This window comes from Gopherus flavomarginatus, chromosome 6 (genome assembly GCF_025201925.1).
Source record: "Gopherus flavomarginatus isolate rGopFla2 chromosome 6, rGopFla2.mat.asm, whole genome shotgun sequence".
NCBI lineage: Eukaryota > Metazoa > Chordata > Testudines > Testudinidae > Gopherus > Gopherus flavomarginatus.
In genome coordinates this window covers 106,516,847-106,537,864 of record NC_066622.1, presented here as the reverse complement: position 1 = coordinate 106,537,864, position 21,018 = coordinate 106,516,847, and the positions used below count along the sequence as shown (strand labels likewise).

At 40.2% G+C, this 21,018-nt stretch overlaps 1 protein-coding gene across 5 annotated transcripts in view; it reads right to left on the bottom strand.

The window, feature by feature from the left end:
- The window catches only part of PCGF5 (polycomb group ring finger 5), a 103,004-nt gene that overhangs the window by 15,949 nt on the left and 66,037 nt on the right, over positions 1–21,018 (bottom strand). For all 5 annotated transcript variants that reach the window (XM_050959714.1, XM_050959713.1, XM_050959715.1 and 2 more), the window contains 4 exons: positions 20,846–20,905; positions 11,537–11,685; positions 3,063–3,161; positions 1,447–1,536 (listed from right to left, as the gene is read on the bottom strand). In XM_050959714.1, the coding sequence (XP_050815671.1) occupies positions 1,447–1,536; positions 3,063–3,161; positions 11,537–11,685; positions 20,846–20,905 (398 nt within the window). The remainder of the gene's footprint in view (positions 1–1,446; positions 1,537–3,062; positions 3,162–11,536; positions 11,686–20,845; positions 20,906–21,018) is intronic.

The window sequence follows — 21,018 nt, the reverse complement described above, 5'->3', positions numbered from 1 at the left end:
GATTAAAACACTCTCTGATGGTGCAATATTGCATTCTTGATAGCCATTTTAATCTCAGTGCAATATTCTGTCCGCAAACTTAGTCAATATTTGCTATGGAGAAATTAATTTTTTTTAAAGGTCTTACTAGGTTTAAAGGTGAAACTGTTGAAGAAATCTGCAAGTTGTTCGATCAACATTGTGCTTAATCCCATCTCCTCTGCCTATGCCACAGTGAGTACTTGTAAATCAGAAAAAAAGCATGATAGGGGCCGGGGCTCTGGAAATTAATGCAGCTCAGTAAAACTACACCAGTACTTAACCTTAACTGAACCCATGGTCAGCTTCCCCTTGCACTGAAATGCAACCACTTTTGCACACAATGCAAAGTAAAGAAGAATATATAATCACATATAATATGAATGAATATATAAAAGAAAGATAAAATAAATACAACAGGCAACAAGATGATTTCTGAGAATTACTAACCAAATGAGAGTAGTTAATGGTCCAAAGCAAAACTAAGGGTTATTAACTCAATCTGATCATTGATCCCTAAGAAATGACCTTCACCAAGATAGCTATTGCTTTTCTAAACTATATATGTGGGGAAAAAACATTAGCTGTCCTATCTGTTGTGGACATTATTATATGTTTACTGTACATGACATGACTATAGAAGTAAGGAATGTCAAAATAATTAGATGGCTTGAATGATTTCTCAATGTCCCATCATATGATAGATCAGAGGTAGGCAACCCATGGCACGTGTGCTGAAGTTGGCAAACGAGCTGATTTTCAGTGGCACTCACACTGCTTGGGTCCTCGCCACCAATCTGGGGAGCTCTGCATTTTAATTTAATTTTAAATGAAGCTTCTTAAACATTTTAAAAACCTAATTTACTTTACATACAACAATAGTTTAGTTATATATTATAGACTTATAGAAAGAGACCTTCTAAAAACACTAAAATGTATTACTGGCACGCAAAAGCTTAAATTAAAGTGAATAAATGAAGACTCAGCACACCACTTCTGAAAGGTTGCCGACCCCTGTTACAGATAGAGCATTTTGAATACAGAATGATTGGACAGAAACTCCTAGACTTTTGCAAGTTAAGGGATCATACTATTTCAACTGAAATTCCCATGACGACTAAGTGTTTGTGGTTTTAGATATTTCACCTAAGAATTCAAAATTAGAATGTATATTCAAACTTTGTATTCCTGCTAATTCTGAATGTTAAAGTCTGTATAGTATGCCTGTTGTAGTGTTTCAATAACTAATCTTAGAATTTTTTAATATAAATAATCTGGAGAGTATGAGAGATTAATTTTTAAATACAGATTTTGTAAAGATCAGAGAACATCTCTTGGACCAAGCCATGAAGCCATACAAACTCTATAAAGAAATCTATCTAAACACAGGCACACATAAATATACGTAAAAATCATAAAAGTACTCACATTTTCGCCTCTTAGTCTCCATCTTGTCATATAGATGAATTCCATAGTATGATCCTTCCCCATGATTTCACCATTGCATAGTACATCCAGCTTTAAAAAAATGATGACAGAGTCCAACAGATATGAAATTGTTACTTTTAAATGAAACCATAAGTGAATCTCTTAGCTATTTAATAATCCCACCAGAGACTCTTAGTGCATGAACCATACATTGACTCAAATAACATGCTGATAAATGTCAATGCAGATGAATTCCCCCTAAAATATTGATTTTACTAATTCTGTACAGTCACCTGAGTAAAGAGAAAAGCTTTACAGTGTGCCTTAGAAGATGCTTTGAACATTGCAATACTCTTTTAGTCCTAAGGATACACACGATCATCACACTTTCCTGCTTATTAAAAAATTTAAGAATACCCCAAAAATGCAAATACCATTGTTCATTAAATTGAGGACTTAGGACAGGAGAAGGAAGCAATGTGATGAAGTGAGAGAGTCTGTGAGAAGCATTTCTACAAAAATGGCATTGTGGGGTCCCTTGTTTATTCTCTTAGGTCTTATCTCAACTGAGAATTTTTAGAAATTTTCCTATTGCTGTTTAGCAGAGGAGCTGCTCCATTGGCCAGATGAATATTACTTCCCCATCTCACGGGGGTATTGTGAGGGAAAATATATTAAAGATCATGAAGTGTTCAGATATTATTGTAATGGAGATCATATAAATACTTAAAAATAGGTTAGTCTATCAGAACTAGGCCTCTTCACATTACACAGTAAAAATGAAGACTCACTAATGAAACTGAAGAATGATTTGGTCAGGTGGTGTCTAATCACCACTCCTTCTTTCCCAGCAGTTATAGCTATAGGGCTCACTTTTGTTACTAACCATATAAAAGGAGGCAAGAAGAGAAAACATATACCTGTATATCAAAAAACTGAAAAGATAGCTAATACATAAGTATATGATTCTGTTACGGATACTGTGACTTTCCAGACCTCTATGATTTCTTATGTGGCAGGGCTGGAGCAGCTGTTAGCCCTGGGCCACTGAAGCAGCTGGCCACGGTTGGGTCAGCCTCCGTCGCTGGAGCGGTGACCCCCGGAACAGCTGACTAGTGGCTAGCCCTGGGGCCACCGGACAGCTGGCTGGGGTTGAGTCAGTCCCTGCTGCAAGAGCAGTGGAAGGGTTGGAGCAGCTGCAAGCCCTCACCAGGGCTCTATTTGTCTCTCCCTCCCCAGGGTATTTTTAGTAAAAGTCAGGGACAGGTCGTGGGCAACAAAAGTTCACGGAAGCCCGCAACTTGTCCCTGACTTCTACTAAAAATACCTGTGACAGAATCTTAACCTTACTGGTAAAACAAAACGACGGTCACTCCAAAGCTGAGCAACAAGCAATAATTTATATGAAGGTGCCCAGGTAGCAAGTGCAGTTGGGTGCTCCATTGGCTAAGTGCCCTTCGGAGGGTATGGCTCATTTCCAGGTTTAGGAAACTTTGCACCAGAGACTGAATACTGCCTTGTACCCACTGACTGAGTTATTTTAAAAAGCCTTTGTTTAGCTGAAGCTTAAATTTAATATTATGCAGGGGGACGGGGGGGAAGGGAGGGGGAATTACCTCATAAGAACTTGGAAGCTTTAATTTTAAACTGAGAAACTTTTTGATGGTTCCCACAGTCACTCGTGTAGAACAGCGGATGAATTTCTTCATTAAACCCTAAAGGAACATATCAGAGAAGGGGTGTTAGATATTTTGAAACAAAGCACCCTCACATAAACAGCATGTATGCAACTTTTGGTACAATAATGTTTATTAGAGTAGGCATGTTTACTGTTAACTAATTTTACTGTACTGCCTGTATTTATTTAGTTTTATTATTAATTTATGAAGGATGTATATAAATTTCTGGAAGGCATGATTTTTTACTAAGCCAAGGTAGGCTGGTGAAATTTACACTGCCACAATTTCCTTGTTCAGTATAGCCCGGTGTTTGGCTGGGTTAGAGCACCCCCAATCTGCTACTGCTTTGCACTGGCTAGTTTGATAGTACGTACCATAGATATTTGGAACAGCTAACCGACCCTGTTCAATGGGTCTGTATAAAGAATCTACTCTCACTTTAGGTCTCTTCTTGTTCCACATAAATTTTAACAACATCCTTTGTATTCCTGCAAGGGTTTTATCTGAGATAATCACGGAAAGATTTTGAAACAAGAAAGTATCAGGGGGTAGCCGTGTTAGTCTGTATCCACAAAAACAACAAGGAGTCTGGTGGCACCTTAAAGACTAACACATTTTCTTGGGCATAAGCTTTCATGGGTAAAATACCCACTTCTTCAGATGCAACCAGATGTATCTGAAGAAGTGGGTTTTTTTACCCGTGAAAGCTTATGCCCAAACAAATCTGTTAGTCTTTAAGATGCCACCGGACTCCTCGCTGTTTCTGAAACAAGAAAGATATTCTTGGCAAAACGGTTATTTTGACTGTGACTGTTCTTCCTAACCAACTTGCATACTTCCTCCAGTACTCCACATCTTTTTTTATTTGCTGAAATAGTCTGACATTTAAATCATAGAGCTCTTCTAGGTTGTTTGAAATTTAAATTCCCAGGTATCTTATAGAATTTGTTGCCCATTTGTACCTTAATGTTTTCTGGAGCAATGACTTTTCAGAATCTGGCAAATTTACAGCTAGCATTTCAGATTTGACATAATTTACTTGAAATCCAGACACTTTCCCAAAGTCATGGATTTCTTTAGAAACTAATTTTAAGGAAATATTTGGCTTAATTAAAAATAATATGACATTACTCGTATTTAAAGATTCTTTCTGATAAGTTCCTGCAAGTTTTTGGGGTGAGGGATAGCTCAGTGGTTTGAGCATCAGCCTGCTAAACCCAGGGTTGTGAGTTCAATACGTGAGGGGGCCACTTAGGGCTCTGGGGCATAAATCAGTACTTGGTCCTGCTAGTGAAGGCAGGGGGGCTGGACTCAATGACCTTTCAAGGTCCCTTCCAGTTCTAGGAGATTGGTATATCTCCAATTATTAAAAATTCCTGTGATAAGAGTTATTGTTCCTTTGTGCAAAAGGCCCCATGTCAGTGAAAAAGTAAAGGAGACAATGGACATCCTAGCCTAGTCCCTCTGTGTAATTCAAACAGTGGTGATTTAACCCCAGTAACTTGCACAGCTGTTTCTGGACTGGTGTAAAAAGCAATTATCCATTTAAGGAACTGGGACTCAGTGTCCATAAGGGGCAGGATTTGAAATAGAAAGTTCCACTCTATTCTATCAAAGGCTTTCTCTATAAGAAGTGATAATACAAGAAACAGATATTTACTTGATTCAGCATTATGGATAATTCCAAGTACCCTCTGAATATTGTCTGACATTTGTCTTTCCTTAATTAATCTGTTTGATCTGGATTTATATAAGCTGAGAGCATGGAGTTTTGCAATCGGCTAGCTAATATTTTTGCTAAAATATGTTGTGATTCAACAGTGTATAAAGTAAGATCTTTTCCAACTTTAGGGAGAACAACAGTAGCTTCTTTCATAGGTTGTGGAAGTTCCTCCTTTAACAGAAAAGGGCAAAAGGTACCCCTCAAGGGACCCACTAATACCTCCTAAATACCTTGTAAAAGTCAGCTGGAACACCATCAGGTCCTGGAGTTTTATCATAGTTCATGCCTGCTATTGCCTCTAAGATTTCTTCCTCTGTTATTTCTTTAACTAAAGTTGCTTAATCAATTTTATCTTTGGCAAGTCTGCTATTTACAGGTATTTCTGAATAGCTTCAGAGCTTGGATGTATACTGCATGGTCCACCACTAAGTGTTGCAGACACAAAAGTAAAAAAAAGAGAGCTTTTAAAATACAAAAAGCAACTGCTAGGATTCCCTACCTAGAGGAAGTCCAAAATGATATTGGATATTTGATGAGGTTGCAGTTTTCCCCAACTCTGGCCTGCCTTACAAAGGTAGCCTTCTGTAAACACATGTATTGTATTATGAGTGGAACCAAAGGATTAAAAACATTTTTGTTTAATGATTGGGGAAATGAAAGGAGGAATGATTGAGACCTCCCCTTTAAAGAAAACACAATTCTGAATTTTTGTTAACCCTTACTTTAAAAAAAAAAAAAAAAAAAAAAAAAAAGGAGGGGGAGAGATAGGTAATAAGACAAAGTAACTGGGCTTTTTATTAACATTTATTGATATTGTATTATGTTATTTATTTAAAGTATTAGATCAGTGGTTCTCAAGCTTTTGTACTGGAGACCTCTTTCATGTAGCAAGCCTCTTGAGTGTGACCCCTCCAATAAATTTTTATATAATTTTACACTATTATAAATACTGGAGACAAAGCGGGGTTTGGGATGGAGGCTGACTGCTTGCAACCCCCCATGTAATAACCTCGTGATCTCTTGAGGGGTCCCAAGCCCCAATTTGAGAACCCCTGTATTAGATGTAGTGTAGGTGTCCTTCCTGAATGATTAGATTTGTACATGTTCAGGGAAATAGGCTGCAGAAAATACTGTGAAAGGACTGAGCCCATCTTCAGTTACTACTACTACTAATTTATTTGTTACACAGTAACGCCCAGAAGCCTAATTAGAATTGGGGCCCTATTGTGTTAAGAACTGTACAAGCATATTATGACAATCACTGCTTTTAAGAGTTTACCCTCTCTACAGTCATGAGCCAGAGAAAAAAAAATATGGGTCCATCCCACCACTCTTTGAATTGTGGCATGAAAGCATATTTAACAGTAGGTTAGATAAATGTCTATCAGGGATGGTCTAGACAGTATGTGGTCCTGCCATGAGGGCAGGGGACTGGACTCTATGACCTCCTGAGGTCCCTTCCAGTCCTAGAATCTATGAATCTGACATACTGAGGTTTTTATAATAAGTAGCAGAAGTAGCACATATTTCATTAGAGTGTGTAATTATCTTTTGCTGATTTTTTTTTACTTACTGGAATAACATATTGCTGTTGAATCCCTTTAAGCTTTTGAGCCAAAAGATTATAATTTTTATTTCCCTTTTCATAAAACATCTTCTTTGGATACCTACAGGCTTTTTCAGTGGCATCTGTCATCAACATATTCAATTTACCTTTATATTAGTTAATTGTTGAAATTCTTCTTCTGAACCTATGTTTATGACGGTCTTGTAATCTTTTTATCTCCTATTCTAGTTCTATTTTATTCTTAAGCTCTTTCTTTCTTCAGCTGAGAGTTCTGCTTATCCAAATGGCCCCTAAGTACAGCTTTACCTATCTCCCATTAATCTGAAAGTAATGAACAATATCCTCTTTAACTGCTGCAACCCGATCTTTGTCTTGGAGAAACAAGCAGTTCATTTTCCCCCCAAAAGTGATCTTTAGGACCTATTCCACCTATCAAATACTACTTTCAGTGGTGCACGATCTGACCCTGTAATGGTGCCAATTTGTGCAGGTCCTATCTGCTTCATTAAGGATTTAGACAGAAACAATAAATCTAGCCTAGTGTAGGTGTGAATAAAATGTATAGTCTTTTTCCCACTGGTGCAGTTCTGTCCTACAAACCAAGATTGAGTTATTAGCACAGAGAAGTCAATGCTACACCTGTTTTCCTATCCCTCTTGACTATTTTGTCAGGTCTATCCCCCTAAAGAATCAGTGTGGAACAGAAGTCTCCTCCAGGTATAATTTTCTCATCCTAAAGTGCTGCAGAATAATAAAAATCTTTTTAAAAAATTGCTTTTAACTGGGAGGCACTGAGCCAACTCTTATTAATAACCCAGCAATGGTGCCCTTCAACAAGCTAAACTGGTGTTTAATGTGGAAACATACATGTTCAGCAAATACATGCACATCTCTTTTCTTTTCTTTGGCTGAAGCAAAAAATATCTGCCTAAACCAATTACCTTTCATGCCCATAATTTACCCTTCCTGAGAATGTTTCTTGAAGTAGAATAATCTAAGAGCGTGTTTTTTAAATTCATCCAGAACTTTTCCCCTTTTAATGACATTATTTAGCCCTTTGACATTCAAAGATGTTATTTAAAAGGAAGAGCCAATGAAAATAATTATTTAGCTTACTGAAAAACTTGAAATGATTGTGATTTTTTTTAGCTGTTTGATGGCATGCCTCTGGTTTCTAATTGTGTTGCAGTCACAATAGTTTGCCTGAATATGGCTTGATTTCTGTTTGTAAACTTCCCTAGCTATTTCCTATAACACTTCCCCTTTGCCTTCCCACTCCTGGCTTTCCCCCAGCTTAAATCCAAAACCAAAATACCACCATAGCATATAAATCACTCTCCAAACAAGTGTTTTGCTTAACTCTAAACCTCGGTACTCTCCCCATGAATACTTGGGCTGCTTCTCTTGTAATTCAAAGATGGTACATTCTCCACCTATGGGACCTTGACCCTCATCCTCAGGGATTGATTATCACAGGGGTCGGCAACCTTTCAGAAGTGCTGTGCCGAATCTTCATTTATTCACTCTAATTTAAGGTTTCACGTGGTGATAATACATTTTAACTTTTTTAGAAGGTCTCTTTCTAGAAGTCTATATATTATACAACTAAACTACTGTATGTAAAGTAAACAAGGTTTTCAAAATGTTTAAGAAACATCATTTAAAATTAAATTAAAGTGCTGATCTTACACCGCCAGCCTGCTCAGCTCGCTGCCAGCCTGGGGTTCTGTTCACCGAGGCCGGCAGCAGGCTGAGCAGAGCCTGTGGTTGGGACCCCAGACCTGGGTGGGGGAGGTTCAGGGGTCAGGGCAGAGGGCTGGGGTGTGTAGGGCAGAAGGCTGGGTGTGTGTGTGTGGGGGTCAAGGGTCAGGGTAGAGGGCTGGGTGTGTGGGGGGAGTAGGGCAGAAGGCTGGGTATGTGGGGGGGTTCAGGGTCAGGGCAAAGGCTGAATGTGTGTGGGGGGGGTGCAGGGCAGAGAGATGGGGCTGTGGGGGTGCTGGGCAGAAGGCTGGCTGTGTGTTGGGGTGGGAGGGGAGTTCAGGGCAGAGGGCTAGGGGGTGCAGGGCAGAAGGCTGAGTGTGTGAGGGGGTTCAAGGGTCAGGGCAGAGGACTGGGGGGCATGGGGGCTTCAGGGCATAAAGCTGAGTGCGTGGGGCGGTGGGGAGTGCAGGGCAGAAGGCTGAGTGTGGAGGGGGGTTCAAAGGTCAGGGCAGAGGGCTGGGGGGTATGGGACCTGCAGGGCAGAATGCTGAGTGTGTGTGGGGGGTCAGGGCAGAGGGCTGGGGGCGTGGGGGGTGTAGGACAGAAGGCTGAGTGTGTGTGTGGGGTCAAGGCAGAGGGCTGGGGGCGTAGGACAGAAGGCTGAGTGTGTGTGTGGGGTCAGGGCAGAGGGCTGGGGGCGTAGGACAGAAGGCTGAGTGTGTGTGTGGGGTCAGGGCAGAGGGCTGGGGGCGTAGGACAGAAGGCTGAGTGTGTGTGTGGGGTCAAGGCAGAGGGCTGGGGGCGTAGGACAGAAGGCTGAGTGTGTGTGTGGGGTCAGGGCAGAGGGCTGGGGGCGTAGGACAGAAGGCTGAGTGTGTGTGTGGGGGTCAGGGCAGAGGGCTGAGTGTGGGTGGAGGTCAGGGCAGAGGGCTGGAGGGTGTGGGGGTGTAGGATAGAGGGCTGAGTGTGTGTGGGGGGTCAGGGCAGAGGGCTGAGTGTGGGTGGAGGTCAGGGCAGAGGGCTGGAGGGTGTGGGGGGTGTAGGATAGAGGGCTGAGTGTGTGTGGGGGGTCAGGGCAGAGGGTGTGGGGGGGATGCAGGGCAGAAGGCTGGGTGTGTGTTCGGCGGGGGTTCAGGGCAGAGGGCTGGGGGTGTGCAGGGTAAAAGGCTGAGTGTGGGGGGGTCACGGCAGAGGGCTGGAAGGTGTGGGGGGATGCAGGGCAGAAGGCTGAGTGTGTGGGGGGGTCAGGGCAAAGGGCTGATATGCTCGGCTCATGTGGATGCTCCCAGCCCCCTGCCCTGAGTGGCTCAGGGCAGGAGGCTGAAAGGGATGTGCCCTGTTCCACCCTCTTCCCCAAGGCTCCGTCCCTACCTCTCTCTGCCTCCTCTACGGAGCTGCCTGCATGCTGCCGCTCTTCCCCCTCCCCCCTGCCAGGGCCATCAACTGATTGGTGCAGGAGAGGGGGTGGGGCAAGAAAGCACCACATTGGAGGAACAAGCAGGGGAGGGGGAAGCTGAACCAGGCTTCTGCCTCCTGCCCCCGCAGGGGAGAAGGGTGGGTGGGGGCACTGAGTGGGGCTGGGGGCCGAAACCGCGGCAGGCGGCTGCGTGCCGCTCAAGATCGGCTCGCGTGCCATGTTTGGCACGCGTGCCACAGGTTGCCGACCTCTGGATTATCATCTGCTCACTTAATTTACATGTGAGCCTAAGGGCTCCTCCCCATTACTTCTCTATTGTCAATCTCCTCCATCCCTAGGATACTCCTACCCATTCCCTATAGTCCTTTATTTTCTAAAGCAAACACCATACTATTTCCCTTCTAACATTAACATAGTTACTTCACAATTGTTCATTCTTGATGACTTCAGGAAGTCCCTTCTGTGTAATCTTTAGCTGATTCCTTGGATACCTGAGTACTCCTGTTCAAGTTCACTTCTGCCACTGACAGTACATTATCGAGAGGATTTGTCTTTTCTTTTCCTAGCCTCTTTTTCTTGGGTTTCACCGTCTGCCAGGATTTTATCCTTGGTTTCTACCTCTGGAGTAGGTGTTCTGATTTTTTTTCTTGGAGATTCCATTTTCTGAAACCCTGTGCTCTGTTTTATGGGAGGAATTAGTAGGTTCAGGAAGTTGATGGAGGCAGTTTACTTTGCTAACCCCTTACATCTCAGGCTTCGGGAAGCCATTTTGTCTAGCCCTCTGCTGGTCCTCCCTCTATTGCATTGCTTTTAACTTTCTTTTATGGGAATCAACAACATTGACAAAGCAAGTTCTTCCAATGTATCAGTATTTTGTACTTTTTTTAAAAAATATAGAAATGAAGAAAATACAAAAAGGACATAGGCTAACAGGAAAGGGACACAGTCACATGATAGCTGAACAGATGGAACACTTCTTGAAACCTCTTTGGCTCATAAAAGACTAAAACCCTTCTCAAATACTCCAGTGAAAACTCTCTAAGGCCCCAATGTTGCGATTTGATCTGTTACTGCAGACCCTGGCTCCTCTGTGGTTAACACTTTTCATCCAACCTGCAAAACACAGAGACCTATCTTGAAAGAAAGAGACACTTCTTGCAACATGCGACATACTGAGCTGAGGGAGGGACACAGACATACACACAGTTCTGCTGACCCTGGATCAGAACAAAGACTTTTCTATTGAGTAAAGAGTTTCAAATATTGAGCATGCTTGTTTAAAATACACACCTATTCAGTAAACATTCTATAGTACTTGACTAGGTGAGTACTTTGTATCTACCCTTTTATGATTTTCTCTGTGCAGCAGTTTGACAATTTGACAGTAAAATTGGCAAGGGTTCCTAAATAGCTTCCTCCCCTTAGGAAGGGCTCAGAAGTGAGAGTAAGAAAATACCCTAAGTGCTGGAAGACTGGTAAGCAAGCCTCATCATCTCAATTTTTCAAATAGGAAAAGTGACTAGCCCAAGATCACAGAACAAGTTAGTGTCAACACCAAGTTTATAGCTCAAGAGATTTGGCTCTCAGTTCCTCAGTACTCAGCAATTCTTGGGTTGAAAATACTAAATACCTTTTTTGTGAAAGTGATGGGAAGATATGTCAGCCTGTTCCTGTAAGTGGACAAACCACAGCAGAAGCAGATGTAATGTAATGTAATACTATAGTGTACATTTCTATTTGGTATTCCAGTTCTCATCCTGCTTTACCAAGACATGTGCTAGTCCTATAGATTATTGAAAAGGTTAATCACAAATGAGGAATTTTATAGGCAGCTAATTGTGAAAATGGCAAGATTCTTTCTAATGCTCCAACTAAGAGTGGATTTTGTTATGGTGACAATGGAAATGGTTATAGGTCATGAACACTGCAAAACTCTCTCCAACAGCAGTTTATCCAAATTATCAGGAAATAATAAGAAGCACAGATTCTTTCCAACAACTTACTTTTACTATGTTATCCCCTGACTGCCCATTGTTCCGTAAACAATCAAGGCAAATAGCAATCTGTGGGTCACTCCTATGATAATCTTTATCGTCTTGATTTTCATCATCCTCTTCATCTACTTTGGACTTGTCAGCTTTTGGACTTTCATCTGTAAAATATAAAGATCAGATTATTCAGGTACCATACAATTAAAAGGAATAGTTTGCAATGCCTGGGAATGAATGAGTACACTCAAACGTACACACAGAGATATAGATATGAAATCAAAGATATACTTAAAGCTAAATTCTCCCAAATGCATTAAAATGTTTTGGTTCAATTATTTTAAATCTGGCATGGTTTTCAAAATATGTTCTTTAAAAATATGCTATTGGACTGAATTTCATTCAATGGATTCTTTAAAATCTGCTCAATTTACAATCCCTGAAAATTGAGGTTTACTACTGAAATTACAATTTTACATGCACAGAAAGGATTTCTTCTTTACAGATAGTGGTTAGGCAGGTGGTCAGTAATGATTATGGTAGTTATTTTTGTGTGTGTACTTCCTGTAATTAATAAAGCTCACATCTCAGAATAAGTCATTTAACTATGAAAAACTAACATTTAACTATGCAAAACATGCATTAGCTATCCTGCAGTAAAATCCTAGAGACGACAAAGCACTATATTTTTACCATGAAGTATACTAGACAAGATCAACCACAGGTGGAGGTACGGTATTGACTTTGCAGTAAAATCTACAGGTGCTCTGTCTCTACTAGGATTTTATGGCTAATGTGTTAAATATCCTGCTGCAAACACCACCCCGCCCCATACACAAACACTTTTTTTTTTGCAGTGAAGACATAGCCTCCGTAACTATGTATTCTTATCACTGTTACCTTTTATCTTCCTTCACCCATTCCTTCCATTTATTTATTACACCCACTTGTTGCATCTTAATTTACACTGTAAACTTTTCAGGGCATGGCGTGTCTCCTACCATGTACGTTACAGTGTCCAGCACAATAGAGCCCAGTATCAGCGGAAGTGTCCTAAAAGAGTGTGTGTGTGAGAGAGAGAGACGGGCTAACTGGAGCCCTCCTCTGCCACTGCCCTCGAGGCACTGCCCCTTTTCCTTAGGCCCCTGCCCTCATGCTGCCCCCTCCCCCTCCCCTCCTCACCCCTCACTCGCACTTACGGCTGGTAAAAAGCGCATAGCCCTCCCACTTTTAAAAGTGAAGGGGCCACAGCCCCCTAACCCTCCCCCCGTTAGAGCCCCAATCCTAACAGGGACCTCTGAGTGTTTTTGTAATACAAACACCACTAATCATACAACAAATTAAAATGGTGTGTTTCTAACTAACTTAGCTTTTAACCAGTTTGGAAGACAACATACAACACATCTATTATATACACCTAATAGTGGCATTCTCGGAGTCTCTCTATTTTATTTAGGAAGTTACTAGCAAAGGTTGTTCACTGCAGGCACAAAACACTAATTCAAGCTATCAAGACTAATAAAGTGCTGACATGAGTTACAGAAAAATGAGTAGCTGATAAAAATTGAGAAATAAGAATGAAAGTAGGACAAAAGAATAGTTTAAATAATCTGATTTATCAACTCCAATTCACATGCATGCAAAAACTGGCTTATGAGAAACAAGTGACTTGAATGGATTGCTTTTTGCCTATTCTGATACTCTGTTAAATCAGGTTATATTATGTTTTTGTGTTTCCACCTCAAACTACTCATACGTGAATAAAACAGTTAAAATGTGAAACCAGTGTCAAAATTGTACGGAAAGCAATCTCTCATGCCTAAAGTAATTAATTAATAAATGCACATATTTTCAGACATAGTAACTTATTCACCTTGTCCACTTTTGTTACTCCAAATTTTTGGAAAGAAAAGTATCTTAGACAAGCCAGAAACAAGATCACTCGATGTCTGAAAGACATCACTAAATCACTGGCACGTTTTCTAGTTGAACAAACCACATTTTTATTTGCCCCTGCAGCTGCTTTTTACAATCTATCAACAGGATATACTGTATCAAACTACCAAGGAAAGTTCTGTGAAATTCCAGGAATTAAACCCCTTTCTTCAAACAGGCAAAGTACCTATGATAAACAGTCGTCTGTGGAGAATTATCTGTGCTTCACGGCTTCTGCAGCAAATACAAAACCTTGTATAACTTTAATTTTTAGCAGTTATTAATGCTGAATAATAGAGGAAGCTTCAATTAAGGGATCTGGGTTTCCTGTTAAGGCTTTTCCAATACCAGACACTAGGGAATTAGCTAACTTCCAATCAGATAAACAATCCAGGAACATGTGCAAGAGAAATATCTTTCAGAACACCCTGATAGGAATTCAAAACACCCTGATAGGAATTCAAACTCCCCCACCCTCCAGACCTTAAGAGCTCTATGCTATTTCCCAGAAAAATCCTTGCAGCTATTTCAACTATGATCTTGTCTATGCAACTGTCCAGGCATCTGGTACAAGCAACCTATTAAAGCATGACTTGATGCAATTGAAAAAAATATATATATTTTTTAGACTTGTAATACTGAATCAGTATCCAAGACATTTCTTCAATTCAAAGGAACCAAATCACACATGGCAGAAAAATCCTTCACATGTGACAGTATTAAGTTGCTGCCGGTACCACAAAGCAACACTAGTGAAATTATTCAGTAAGAAATCCATACTTAATTTCTTTTCAGAGCAGATTTCTAAGCACTTTCTGGGTGTATAACTTATTCCAAATACTTCTGTTATGTAAACATGTCTATCCAACCTGTTATCTGGACTCAGAAGTGTCTTGCAGATCCAGACTCCCTCAGCCCAAGGTCACCTTTGCACCAACGGAAAGACCCTGTATCTGTGGCTCTATGGACGCATATTTTGATAGTTTGAGACTTGTGGTGAACAGACCTCACACTACTGACATTAATAAAATTATTATAACGTAGTCTTAAAACATTAGGTCATAACAAACTTGCTTGTGCCTTTACTGAGTTTTAACATATAGTTACAAGCAGATTATAGCCAGGGTGCTTGGTGAGCATGACAAACATGTTTTTAGTTATTTATGTTAAAATAACTTCTGCTTCTTGTCACCTCAGGGACAAGTCACCAAGTATCAAGGGAGATAACTTATGACTTCTAAGAGCGTTTACAAAAACTTGGAAATGCTGCATTTTAATTTTATCTTGCTTTAACTTTCTATGCCAATTCCTTTTATGCTATGTTTTGGAAAATGGATGTAAACTTGGTTGTTGTGATTGATACTCTGTATAGAATATTGAACTGGAGTTTTAATTGTAACAATTGCAACTGTTAAATACAATTTGGTCAAAGGACTTCAAAAAGAAGTAACACTGAAGATCCTTATCAAAGACATAAAACCCAGAAGTATAGAGGGCATCTGCAAGCTCCTCTTTCCAAGAAAAAAACCCTGAGTAAATCCAAACAAAAGAATGCTAGAAATATCCTTAATGAAATGGGTTTCTTTCACAATCACTCTAAAATCTTCATTCTGGAAATTCTAGGAAAAATGCCTTATAGAAAACGTTTGCTTATTTCTTTTGAAACGACATATCTGCAAGTATTCTAAGTGAATGAAAAACATTTAATATGGTTTCCTAGTATCATTGCTATGGTAAAATGCTATATGTACCAACCTGAAATTTAATAACCTTGCTAAACTGATTTCTAATCTAAGAAGCTTTTTAAGTATGGAATATTTATATTGATGGGAGATAGATTAAATATTTAATATGTAACAACTCCCTCCCCCAACTCAGGAAGACAAAAAGAATCATCTCTCCAAAAATGATGATGAATCAATAAATTCTGTAATGACTATTTAAGCAAGAGACCCTCTTTAAAAGTTATTTAAATTTTTAAAAAGACTATAAAACTAAAAATGTTTATATAAAGAATGTTTGGACTTTTTACAAACAGAATTTCATTTCCTGCTGAACCCTAAAGAAACTGAAGAAATCTCTGAGGCCAGGTCTACACTACAGGCTTAGTTTGATATAACTACATCACTCAGGGGTGTGGATTGTTCAGTAGTTATACTGACCTAAACCTCGGTATAGAAAGCGCTATGCCGGTGAGAGAGGTTCGCCCGTCAACACAGCTACTTCCTTTCGCAGAGGTGGATTAACTACGCCAATGGGAGAAACTCTCTCATAGGCATAGGAGTGTCTTCACTAAAGCATTACTTATGTATCAGAGGGTAGCCGTGTTAGTCTGAATCTGTAAAAGCAGCAAAGAATCCTGTGGCACCTTATAGACTAACAGACGTTTTGGAGCATGAGCTTTCGTGGGTGAATACCCACTTCCTCAGATGCATGTAATGGAAATATCCAGGGGCAGGTATATATATGTGTGCTAGCAAGCAAGCTAGAGATAACGAGGTCAGTTCAATCAGGGAGGATGAGGCCCTGTTCTAGCAGTTGAGGTGTGAAAACCAAGAGAGGAGAAACTGGTTCTGTAATTGGCAAGCCATTCACAGTCTTTGTTCAATCCTGAGCTGATGGTGTCAAATTTGCAGATGAACTGAAGCTCAGCAGTTTCTCTTTGAAGTCTGGTCCTGAAGTTTTTTTGCTGCAGGATGGCCACCTTAAGGTCTGCTATAGTGTGGCCAGGGAGGTTGAAGTGCTCTCCTACAGGTTTTTGTATATTGCCATTCCTAATGTCTGATTTGTGTCCATTTATCCTTTTCCGTAGAGACTGTCCAGTTTGGCCGATGTACATAGCAGAGGGGCATTGCTGGCATATGATGGCGTATATTATATTGGTGGATGTGCAGGTGAATGAACCAGTGATGGTGTGGCTGATCTGGTTAGGTTCCTGAGCTAGAGTTATTATGGTGTGGTGTGCAGTTACTGGTGAGAATATGTTTCAGGTTGGCAGGTTGTCTGTGGGCAAGGATTGGCCTGCCACCCAAGGCCTGTGAAAGTGTGGGATCATTGTCCAGGATGGGTTGTAGATCCTTGATGATGCGTTGGAGGGGTTTTAGCTGGGGGCTGTATGTGATGGCCAGTGGAGTCCTGTTGGTTTCTCTCTTGGGTTTGTCTTGCAGTAGGAGGCTTCTGGGTACACGTCTGGCTCTGTTGATCTGTTTCCTTATTTCCTCGTGCGGGTATTGTAGCACCAGTAACTGCACACCACACCATAATAACTCTAGCTCAGGAACCAATCCATGCAACAAACCTCGATGCCAACTCTGCCCACATATCTACACCAGCGACACCATCACAGGACCTAACCAGATCAGCCACACCATCACTGGTTCATTCACCTGCACATCCACCAATGTAATATACGCCATCATATGCCAGCAATGCCCCTCTGCTATGTACATCGGCCAAACTGGACAGTCTCTACGGAAAAGGATAAATGGACACAAATCAGACATTAGGAATGGCAATATACAAAAACCTGTAGGAGAGCACTTCAACCTCCCTGGCCACACTATAGCAGATCTTAAGGTGGCCATCCTGCAGCAAAAAAACTTCAGGACCAGACTTCAAAGAGAAACTGCTGAGCTTCAGTTCATCTGCAAATTTGACACCATCAGCTCAGGATTGAACAAAGACTGTGAATGGCTTGCCAATTACAGAACCAGTTTCTCCTCTCTTGGTTTTCACACCTCAACTGCTAGAACAGGGCCTCATCCTCCCTGATTGAACTGACCTCGTTATCTCTAGCTTGCTTGCTAGCACACATATATATACCTGCCCCTGGAAATTTCCATTACATGCATCTGAGGAAGTGGGTATTCACCCACGAAAGCTCATGCTCCAAAACGTCTGTTAGTCTATAAGGTGCCACAGGATTCTTTGCTGCTTTTAAAGCATTACTGTAGTTCAGCTGTGCATTGTCGCATTTTAAGTGTAGATTTGCTCTCAGGAAATGGATTGAATAATAAATAAATAAATTGAGATAAAAAACTCTAATGTAAAAAGATTATCTGGGGATAAGAGAACAAAAGCAATTAGAAGTGTGCAGCAAATTCATTAAGCAGACTGCCTGCTCAGAAGCTGATAGTGTGACCAAAACCAGGCATGGAGCCCATGAAAGGATGACTGCAGCCAACCTTGAATCTAAACAAGCCTGAAAGAGGTGTATTTTCCTATAATTTCATTAAAATAGAAAGACAGGTATAAAACTCTTAAGTGATCACCCTTCATTCACACTCTCTGCTACCCTGCTCAAGCACACCTCCACTCATCCTGTCGATCTCTACAAGCAAGCTTCCACAGATACCTAAGAAGAAAAAGAAGGTAACAACTGTGACAATCAGGGTGCAGACACTTCCAGGGTGAACAGGGTGTGTCTGAACCCCAGAGAATAAGCTAATGAATCAACTGGTTGTATACAATGTTGTTGTGTATAAATATATGCCAAAGTAAGGTCTTTTATGAAAGCCTGTAATGTTCTGACGTTGATGGTCATTAGGAGATATGTATCAGAGGGGTAGCCGTGTTAGTCTGGATCTGTAAAAGCAGCAAAGAGTCCTGTGGCACCTTATAGACTAACAGACGTTTTGGAGCATGAGCTTTCGTGGGTGAATACACACTTCGTCGGATGCATGTAGTGGAAATTTCCAGGGGCAGGTATATATATGCAAGCAAGCTAGAGATAATGAGGTTAGTTCAAATGTGAATGGCTTGCCAACTACAAAACCAGTTTCTCCTCCCTTGGTTTTCACACCTCAACTGCTAGAACAGGGCCTCATCCTCCCTGATTGAACTAACCTAGTTATCTCTAGCTTGCTTGCACATATATACCTGCCCCTGGAAATTTCCACTACATGCATCCGACGAAGTGGGTATTCACCCACGAAAGCTTGTGCTCCAAAACGTCTGTTAGTCTGTAAGGTGCCACAGGACTCTTTGCTGCTTTTATTAGGAGATATGCATGCAGCTTATGGTTATGAATGGACTCGTGTATATTTATATATTTATGTAGAAAATTGTAATAACTGTGGTGCAACTACAGAATCACCTCAGAACAGAGGATGAAATAATCAGGCAGAGAGAGGCACCTTCCAGGTTAATTGTTTACATGAAACCAACTTCAAATACCCATCCATTGTCCAGCCAGGAAGATACAATGGTGGATCATTAAAGTTAATGGAAAGACATTTAAACTGTAAAGAAAACTAAGGAAGGAGGGAGTTTCCCCTGCTCTGTGTAACCATGAATTACCAGAGCCTGAAAGAAAGAAAGAAAAACAGAACAAAATGGCACACCCTGTTAAAAAGAGAGGAGGGTTTGAAGTGAAGGCTATTCAAAAACTGAGGGCCAGCATCTAAGCTGGGTGCTATCTGGGAAACATGAGATCCCCTCTAGAACAGAGGGTATATGCTTGGCAACTGTTCAGAGGCAACAGATAACTTGTATTAGAAAAGGGAATTTAACTAATATAGAAGTGTAAAGACTGAGACGGCATCTTTATGTATATTTTCTGTGTAACGTGTGTTTGTTTTTCCTCTCTATTTCATCTTTGAATTTATGATCTTCTATTAAGCAAAAACTTCGGTTTATTTTTACTGCAAACAAGAATTTGTTGTGAAAACTGTGTGGAGTGTGTGTGCCAAAGTGAACTCATGACTAGGGGCAGATTTCACTCCTTCAGCGGTGACAAACCAGAGAAGAAAAGTCCAAGGGTCTGGTAATTAAGAACTCCGGTAGACTGATTTGGGGGAGATTCGAGACTAGAAGGACTAGTGGGATCAGCCCTACAAGGAGTAACTAGGCAGGTGGAAGCCAGGGTTGAGACCTTTAATGCTTGTAGGCTGGCTACGGGTGTCAAAACTCTTGAGCTCTTTATAGCATAGCAGTAAGGCACCCAAAATTACAAGACAGGTGGTGACAGAACCACTTATTGATCTAGGTGATCCCCAAAATGTCACAATAACCACACAGCAGCAAAGGCGGGCAACCTTCCAGCCTAGATGACAACCAAGATTTCATCATGGTGAGATGGAAGTTGCCAGCCTACATAACCCCTTTATATTCTACACTTTGATTTACAAAGCAAATAAGTCCTTAGATTAACAACTGAACTATTTGAGGAAGATCTAGAAGGATGAACTGATTAAAAATATATCATCATACAATCTTTAGCTGTATAAATTTACAGTAACTGGTAATTTACAGTGTATTTCCTTGACTCTGCTATATTCCTTTATCTTGTAAATGTGACACCCCTCTTTTAATGGATCATTATGATGAGTAAATAACACTTTTAACAGTTCTGTTTATCTTTAATAAAAATTAATAAATACAAATATTTTTCTTAAGTTTATTTAATAAGTACTTCTAATTATATCTGGTACTTTGTAGTGGACTAGTAAAATTTTGTCTAAACTATTCTGTAGGCTAACATTAAAATAATGGTATTAAGAGAAAAAACTGAGGTTGCCCTTGTAATGTTTGCCAAATGTAAATGTACAACACTAGTGAGGTAAGAAATGTTATTTTTTCAAACTGAAAAGAGGATATTATAAGCAGAAAATATATTAAAAAATTATAAAAAAAGAGTACTTGACAATGTCTCTTTGAAATAGATGATCCTCATATAGCATAATAAATCTCTCTTTGGACTGACAGAGTGTCTTTAAATGGTTTACAAAAAGTCAAACATGCTATGGCATCCAAATCATGAAGCCAGTTTAGAGAATACAAAACCCTTGAATTTTCTGTATTACTTATCAGCTCAATAAAGGACTCTCAAAGATTTTTAAGACTACTAGTGAAAGACAGCCATTCTGGAATCTATATAAAGCAGTTGTTTAGCACGTGTAGAAAAACATTTCTGTTACTTGTCAAACCTAATTCTTGACAGCCTCCCACTTAACAGCTGGCCAAATCTGATAACAGAAATTAATCTGTATATAAAGACTTACATAGTTCTATGTTTTACCGCTGGTTGATTATAACTAGGATCAAAGTAGAAAACATCAAGTATAAAAGACATTAAGAATTCAAAGAGAAAGTAGTATGAATCTCAAACATGGGAATATTATTGGGAAATGCAACTAAAAATAAGGATGAAATTGTTAGATTTAAAATTTATAATTGCTGAACAGACAAACATCAGGGTATTGTGGCCCTGATCCTGTAAACATGTAAGCAAGGGCGTAATTTTATGCAGTGTAGTTCCAAGCACTGAATTCAATGGAACTGTACACAAACACAAGTATTTGCAGAGAACTGCGGCCTATGGAGGAGTCATGATATTACTTAACAGATACATTATTAAATTTATAGCTAGAATGACAACAAAAAAATCACCTTGTCCATTTTCTGGAGGCTTGTTTTTCTTCCAAAATTCGATCTCACGCTGAAGTTCCTCTAGTTAACATTAAACAAAAGCAAAGTGATGTTTCAGATCAACAATACAGAAATATCACTAGAAATACTGCTTCCAATAACGCAAAAAAGGTAGCAAAACTAATTAAACTTAC